We start from the raw sequence: 8,353 nt of genomic DNA on the forward strand, positions 1-8,353 counted from the left end.
CAACTACACATAAAAAAAAATAGAATAGTCCTTAAAATAAAAAAATAAAATTATCCTAAACCTTAGAAATTATAAATTTATGTCACGTTGAGCCTTCTTGCAATAGCTCACATATTCAATATTTAATATTTGAAATTTTATAAGAATAATTCTTACAACTTATTTTTGTAAAACCTTCTTATATAATTCAATTTTTATTGTATTATTTATATTTATTTCATCTTATGTTTTTCTCTCTTCTCTCTCTCTTAATTAGATTTTTTTACAAATTATGTTTTTTATAGTAATTTTTTCGAATATTTCTTACAATTGCAAGACTTAAGACATTTTTAAACAAGTTTGCCTATAAAAAATTCTGAAAAGGAGAATAATACAATATAAGATAAACTAATTCATAAAAAATTTCTCATGATTTTTCAATTTTTTATTTTAAATTGTATATAAAGTAATTTAGGTTTTATGGTAAACATGATACTTCTAGATAAGTTGGTTGAAAATATAATTTATTCACATAAAAAAAATTTGCTGATTAAGCTGAATCTTGGCTGAATTCAAACACGTGCTTGGTGGTTTATTATAAAGTGATTTGTGAGAAGAGGTTTTGCACTATTCAGTTCATATTCTAAAGCAATATGTCATATTGTGTATTAATTTAAGCATGAATTTGGAAGTAGTAGAAACAGGAACAGAGGCAAAGTAATTTCATATATTACTTTGAAAAAATCTTAAAGCTGTGTACGACTTTGCAAAGAGAGAGAGAGAGATTTGAAACAGAAGAAAAACATAGAAATTACAGACACGAAATTAATAGTCAAACATTACCGGTGGCGCCGGTCAACGGTTGATAAACCTCTCTCTCTAAAGCTCTCTCCTTCTCTCTCTTGCTGGGTCTTTGAATTATGTGGAGGAGCTTATTGGGTTCTCTCAATTTTTACCTCTTCTGGGTCTGACCGAAAAGGCTGATTTTTTTTTTTTGTTTTCAGGGAAAGATTTCTGCTTTTCAATTTCTGGGTTTTCAAGCTTGGTTTAGAAGGAAATGGCAGTAAGTTTTTTTTTTTTTTCGTTTTGGTATGGTTTGGTTGTGTTTCATGTGTGTTTGTTATTGCTGTGAAATTGGTGGAGAAGGGTAAGGGAATCTCAGTCTGGTTTCAATTTCTTACAATTTTATGTTGTGTATCATCCTGTGTTTGGTGGAGTTTTCTTTTTTCTTCACTGCTTATCTCTTTTGTTCATCTTCTCAAGCTTTGATATGGTTGACCAAACTTAGGGGCTTACTTTTTTTGGTCAACCCTTTGTCTCTCCACACACAAATCAACCACTAGCAGCTTCATCTTCCTGCTTCTTGGAGCATGAAGCAATTCAGTCAGGATCTTATTAGAGGTTTTTTTGTTTTAAGCCGGTGGTTTCATAAATCATGTTTGTTAACATTTTGACACAGCCTTGCGATTACTGAATGGAGGCTTATTTCAGTTCTGACTTGTTCTTTGTACGGCGTTGATCATGTAACTATACGATGAATTTTGCAGTTGGATGTGTTTGAGACTTGTTAGTTTTGGTTGAATCAACATATGACTAATTAAGCAGTTAATTGAATTTTAACTGAGTTTGTTCTTCTGCCGTGATTCCACGTTTAAGTTATAGAAATAAAGCGTATGAATTGCAGTGTTCACTCTGGAATTTCTTGCATTGGGTTTGTGCTCTTTGTTTTTCTGACTTACAAGGGGATATGCACCAGGGTTTTGGTGTCTAAATGTTTACATCAGTAAGAATTACATTTTTTTTTCTGGAGATAAGACCTACAATATTGTATGTTGAGCATTTAAGTGCAAACAAGAGTTAAAATGTCAGTTCGATGATTGTGAAATGGATAATTATGGGTGCTATGCTTGCCATTAAGTTGACGGTGCTTAAAGGCTGGTCATAGTTATGGCTAGAAAGTGATTCCATATTAGTGGTTGCTTCCTTCACTAATCCTTATATTGTTCCTTGGTGTTATAGAAGTAGGTGGAAGCGCTATATAGCTATGAGTAAATGTTTAACTTTTAAAGTTTCACATATCTTTAGAGAAGGGAATAAATGTGTTGATAGTCTTGGTAGCATGGGTGTGGATTTGAAGCAAGATTTCTCTTGGTATGAAAATACACCTGAACCTGATTGTATTAGTCCTTACTTTTTTATGAACAGGTTTGGATTACTGTGTATAGATTTTTCTGATTCCATAGGTTTTGGTTTGGTTCTCCCATGCTTGTTTGTATTCTCTTTTTGTTTCTTTATACCTATCCTCAGAAAACATATGATTGTTGAGGGATGAGGTGCTAACCTTGTAGTGATGCTATCTTGATGCCTTTTATTTATAAAAAAAGGATGAGTGTGCTGTTGTAAAACTAGTCCTAATTCTTATAATTAATTAATTGTCACTGCCTAATTGCATTTTGGTTCTTAAATTTAGATTTGAGTGACCAGTTTCTCAAAGATCAGCATGAACTCAATGTACAGTTGGTCTACATGTTATGTTTATCAAGTGACAGTTTTATTCTGTTACCTTTCATGGACAAGATACACAACAGCTTGTGTCCAATTGTTTTTCTTGATAGTTAAATGGTGCACAGAAATAGGATAATTTGATAGCTCTTATTAAAATATATCTGAGCAATCTTGATTTTGGTGTGGTATGTTAAAGTGAATACTGATCATATGACTTTTTAAGGGAATTAAAATATCATTAGTTGTGATTTTTATCGTAGAATACCATAACTTCCCTGCTTGAGGTTATTATAAAAAGACTAAAAAACATTATTCTAAGATTTATATAGAAAGAGAGGAATGCATTTCAGACATGCATTGACATTGATGAGTGCTAATTTTCCACTTTCAGCTGTGTTCTATAATTTTCATGTTCCGAAGCCCCATGTAGCATATGCATTAGGAGGGTATCAAGAAAGTTATTAGAAAGCATTCTGGTAACAAGGATGTTTGTGAATAAGTTGTCCTCTGATACATGATGACGTTTCTTGAGAACTAGGAACTCCTCTTTGATAATAGACATAAGGGCATTCTCCCTGTACATACTTTTATATGACAAGCCACAACACATGTTTGCATAATTTGTGAGTTCATAAACAGATAAGAGATTACAGTGATAAGGTTTGATGATTTATGAGGAATAAAGCAAATTGAACACCTATATGTACAAGGGAGTTTTCTTTATTTATTATCTAATTAGTTTTCCCAACATGTTTCTCATCACAAAGCATTTGGGTTTAGAGTTACTTTTAATGTCTCGATCAGTTCAAGATTTGATGCAAACCCGGTCTTTCCAAACATTTTGTACTAAAAAGTAAAAAATTGTGTTAATCATGTATTATAATTTGCAGTCAACAATCACTTATTTTGTGTATAGTACACTTATTCAGATAACTATGTAGATGTACCCTGACTAGATAAGATTACTACGTACAAAGGTTTGGGAACTTTGGCAAAAAGATTTTGCAATGGCCTCTGTATATTTTTTCAGCAGAAACACATGAAATCATGTTTGAGCCAAAATGGCTATTCATTAAATCGATAATTACATAAACATTCCTTCATGGGTAGAGGAACAACGTATGGCCTTAGCATTGGTTTTTTCTAGCGAGCTACACTAATTTACACTCTGTTTGGACAAGGAAAGAAAGAAAAAGATGAAAAAAATAGAAGAGAAAAAAAGTAGATTTTAAGTTGTCTAGATTAAGAAAAAAAGATAAAAAAAGAAAAGTTGAGTTCTTTCTTTGCTTGTTTGGTTGGATGGAAAAGTGAAAACAAAGTATCTTTACATATAATGACATTTATATCCTTTCTTTTTCATATTTCTAAAAAATATATAATGTATTATACAGAATTGTCATTTCATTTCATTTAATTGGGAGGTGTAGATTGTTATTGTTAGAGATCCCATACCACTTTAAATATAAGTAGGCACAAACATCATTTTGCAAGCAGGTGCGGTAAGATTGACTTAAACTTAAAGTTCACTTTGTAAGAGTTATCTTTGTCACATTCTTCCTTTTCTTGGCGCATGGGAAGGGAAAATTATTCACAAATCCCAGTGTTTTTTTTTTCTTTGCTATTTTCCATACTAACCACACCAGTGAAAAAACACTATTTTGCTATTTCTCGGCTGTTTCTTTCCTTCTAATTTCTCAAGATCCAAATCATGTATTAGTTTATTCATACCCTAATGCATTGTATTAAATAAAATTTTATGCCATAAGTTGGTCTTATTGGGAAGATTCTTGTGTAAATTCTTCTAATAGTAAGATTCACAGCCACATCTTTTTGGAAGTGATCTTGTATCTTGTTGAATATTTTAGTGTGTTCTCAATTAGATACATTATTCTGTGCTAGAATCTGGGGTAAGGGAATGCCTGACCTTAGGCAATTTCTGGAGGGTCTTTGTGTTCCTTCATCTGCTTCCGATTGCAGGAAGAGCAGAAGGAACTTCTAAATTCAATTAGAGGCATTGCTGGAAGCTAGTGTCTGAGATTGAAGATTCTATTTTGTGCTTTATATTTATAGTGGAGGTAGCATATTTTGTCTGTGATCCTTTTAATTTAGGGATTGAGTTTTCTTTGAGATTTTATTTTATCCCTTTATTCCAAAATACTGGCAGATTTGGTGTGATCTATACCAGCTTCCTGAAAGGGGTAACAGTTATCTGATGAGGCTGAAATCATTGATCATCAATTCTGTGTCCTTACCTGAAAGTAACAAAGTGTATGCCCTTTAGCATTGAAGCAAAAGCAGCAATACTGCTGTTTTTTGGTTGTTATTTGCTTTAGTAATGATGAGTGCGGATAGGATATTTATTCTGGTGTTTATTTACTGGAACTTTGCTTGACAAGCTCTTTTCAATGTGACACTTTTGCAGCAACGTTCTCATGTACCCAAATTTGGCAATTGGGATAGTGGAGATAATGTCCCTTACACAGCATATTTTGACAAGGCCCGGAAAGGTCGAACTGGTGCAAAAATAATAAATCCAAATGACCCTGAGGAAAATTCTGATTTGGGTCTTGACAATCCATCATCTGAGCACCTACCTCCACCCAAACCAAGAGTTAGTTCAGAGGATCCATCCGGAAAGGGATCATTGCATTTGGAAGATGATCCTAAGCCTTTCATCGACTCTCCAGCTCGTCATGACAATGCAAGCAATAGGAGTGGCAGCAGAAGCCACGGAGTACCTCCTGCTGATAACCGTAGAAGACCTTCTATGCAAAGTGCTGGCTCTGAGCACAGCATTGACCGTTCTCCACTTCATCGCCAGGCCAGACCCCCAGGCAGAGACAGTCCCCTGTGGGAACCAAAGAATTCATATGACAACATCCAGGGAACACCTGGGAGATCTCGGTTAAGACAGGCTAACCGGGGAGATGAAACAGTTAGTTTTCTTTTCTGCTCCCTTTGTTTTACCATGCATGGCATGAAAAAAATAGAAATTTGTATATGAAGTAAATAGGCCAAAAAGGATCTCATGGCAATTAGTATTTATGAAAATTTGGTCTTTAACTAGGTCCAATGACATCATGTGATGAATGTATCAATGTAGTCAACCTCAGGGATTAGGATCCTCCATAGTTAAAAGGCAGATGCAGGGTACTGCAATGAATTTCTGAGGGTCCAAATTTTTTTGACTTACTTCTTCTTTCTATATCTGTGACTGCAGAGAATCTGTTTCCCCAACCTCACCTAGTTGGATAAGGCCTTTGTTGTTGTTGCATTTATAGTACCAAGGATTTGACCTTGTCTTAGGGAGGTTTTCTTTTGGTGAAACACCATCTTTATGATTTTGACATTTTGACAATGCAGCCAGATAAAGGTGCAGCTGTTCCAAAGTTTGGTGACTGGGATGTGAACAACCCAGCATCAGCAGATGGCTTTACTCACATTTTTAACAAAGTTAGGGAGGAGAGACAGGGAGGGCCAGCACAAGATGCGCCGGGCACGCTTAATGGTAGACTACAACAGAACAATCGCCAATTCAATGATGACAAAGTCCAGGTATGCCTGCTATACCTGCTTACAGTGAGATAGTAGATACTTGTTTGAACAAGCTTCTTCATAAGTACTTCTTCTAGGTGAGAAAACAAGAAGAAAAAATAAAATGATTTCTTTCACCAGTTAAAATTAGTTTATGTACATGTTAAAAGTAAAAATGTATAGAATTCGTATGAGAGAGTTTCTACAACTTAACTTATGAAAAATGCTAATTCCAACTTTTGTTCTTGTTGTTTTAAAAGTACTTATTCCAAACAACCCTTAGATGTGTTAGTTTTTGAGTTTCCACAAACTAATACTTATCTTTTACCATTTTTGCTTGTTCAGTGTTGCTGCTTTGCCTGGGGCAAAAAATGATTTCTTGGACTTGAGGTGTGAATGATATCCTGAACAATGATGTTAAAGATACTGTTGTGTATGGTCATGAGGTGTGTGTAGCTCTTGTACATATCCAAGGCTCTCTCTCTGGACGGAAGAGATCAATGAAGTAAATTTATTGCAACTACTTTGTGCCATTTCTTTTCCCTTTTGTTTCTTTCTAATATTCAACAAGATTGTGTTACTGTTATGCAACTCTTTGCATGCAAGATTGTGTTTTTTCTTTGTTTTTTTGCTCTTTTTGAGCCTTCTGTTGTGTTACTGCTATGCTTTACAATTCAAATTAACTGTATTTACCTGAGATATAGAAGGAGATTGGTTATATAATTCTTTTCCTCTGAATTATTGGGTTGTGACTTGAGTTCTATTCTGTATATGTTGTTGGTGTTGAACTCCTCCAGTTAGGAGTGATCACAAGTTCTGATCTATCTCATAATTTGATGAATCCAAACCACTCCTAATTGAAAAATTCCTATTGGAAAAGTCAAAATCAACTTATGTATAAATTAACATTAATTTCTAGAAAAAATATTTTATTTTATTTTCTTATTTGTCTCTCTTAAAAAAGAGTGTATAAACATAACTTTAATGTTATTAAGTTCATATTCTATGTGAATGTTTCACCTGTTTAGCATAATGGTCCCTCTTTGATTGCTAGGCCATGTTCTTCTTTTCGGGTGTGTTTGGATTGAGAAAGAGATTTGATAGAGTGGATTTGGAGTGATTTGAGAGAAAAGTCTGAAGAAAGTGAGATTGTTTCCATTGAGGTATTTTACAATGAATTTATGAGAAAAATTTATTGAAATTTGTGAATGATAGAATGATTGTGAGAGAATAATTATTATTTATATTATATAATTAATTACATTTTTTATTATAATAGAAATATATATATAATTGTTAATTTTCTTGTAACCGTTTCATTCAACTTTGATTTTTCAATATCTCTTACACCAAACAAAAAGAAAAAATAAATAAAATGTTTTTAAAAATTATTTTTTAATTATATTATTTAATAATTACTCATATTACATCTTTAAATTTTTAAAAAATGCAAATGTGGATCTTTTCGTTTGTTTACATAACAACAACAATATACATTTTTGTATGAGAAATTTTCAAGTCCTTTGGCCTGATCAAAATTTTCCAATTCGAATGATTATTTTTCTTATCGTAAGGAAAGTAATTGGAGGAAAAAACATGGTAATTCTCTTTTAAGGTTGTGTTGCAAAGCTTTGTCTTATTTGTTAGACTCTATTTCAATAAAGTTTTCCATTATAAGAGAAGAAACTAAGATGGTAATGAATTCAACTTTTCTTTATTTTGTAGAAATTACATTTCCTCATATTTATTCTTGAAACTTTCTTCATTTTCAAAAGAAATGTAGATGTGAATTTGATTATATTTATTTTTGAAAAAAATTTATATTCATAATTATTTTTTATAGTATAAAATTTATGTTTCATCTCCATTTTTATCAGATAATGAATATATTTGTACTCACGTCCATTCATATATATATTATATATATATTAAATAATTTCCTTTTACAAAAATACAAGTTAAAAATAAATAAAACATGATATTATTAAGAATTTAGAAATTATTTGTAATTCTTAATTTTCAAACATTATTTTGACTTCACTTGGTACTAATGAGTTAACCAACATCATTTTGACTTCACTTTTACTAATGAGTCATCAACATAGGAAGTTTAATGTATGATGATGAATTTAGCCTGAAATTGTTTTATTTTTAAAATCAAGTCATGGTCCTTAAATTTGTTTAGCACATGAAGAAACAGTGACAATATAAAAAATAGTTAATTGTAATTCATAAAAATTCATTATAAGAAAATTCATCATTAGTGATAAATATTAAATATTAAAGAAGAATTTATTTTAGGGAAAAAAAATCTATATAACAAATACCTATGAAT

General features: G+C 32.1%; 1 protein-coding gene across 2 annotated transcripts; it reads left to right on the forward strand.

Annotated features, from left to right (window-relative positions):
• Positions 1 to 605: 605 nt before the first annotated feature.
• Positions 606 to 6,756, forward strand: LOC137819722 (RPM1-interacting protein 4-like). 2 transcript variants are annotated; one of them, XM_068623673.1, is made up of 5 exons: positions 606 to 840; positions 984 to 1,042; positions 4,907 to 5,419; positions 5,848 to 6,039; positions 6,364 to 6,756. In XM_068623673.1, exons 2-5 carry the CDS (start codon positions 1,037 to 1,039, stop codon positions 6,391 to 6,393), a joined length of 741 nt encoding a protein of 246 aa, XP_068479774.1. In that variant the 5' UTR covers positions 606 to 840; positions 984 to 1,036; the 3' UTR covers positions 6,394 to 6,756. The 2 variants fall into 2 exon arrangements, with proteins under 2 accessions (XP_068479774.1, XP_068479773.1); XM_068623672.1 differs by lacking the exon at positions 606 to 840 and having other exon boundaries at positions 875 to 1,042.
• The last annotated feature ends 1,597 nt before the right edge of the window (positions 6,757 to 8,353 follow it).

Source organism: Phaseolus vulgaris, chromosome 10, assembly GCF_000499845.2.
Source record: "Phaseolus vulgaris cultivar G19833 chromosome 10, P. vulgaris v2.0, whole genome shotgun sequence".
NCBI lineage: Eukaryota > Viridiplantae > Streptophyta > Magnoliopsida > Fabales > Fabaceae > Phaseolus > Phaseolus vulgaris.

Coding starts and splice junctions, on each gene's coding strand:
- LOC137819722 (XM_068623673.1), top strand. Junction 5,420..5,847: donor CTAACCGGGGAGATGAAACA/GTTAGTTTTCTT, acceptor TTGACAATGCAG/CCAGATAAAGGTGCAGCTGT. Junction 6,040..6,363: donor TCAATGATGACAAAGTCCAG/GTATGCCTGCTA, acceptor TTGCTTGTTCAG/TGTTGCTGCTTTGCCTGGGG.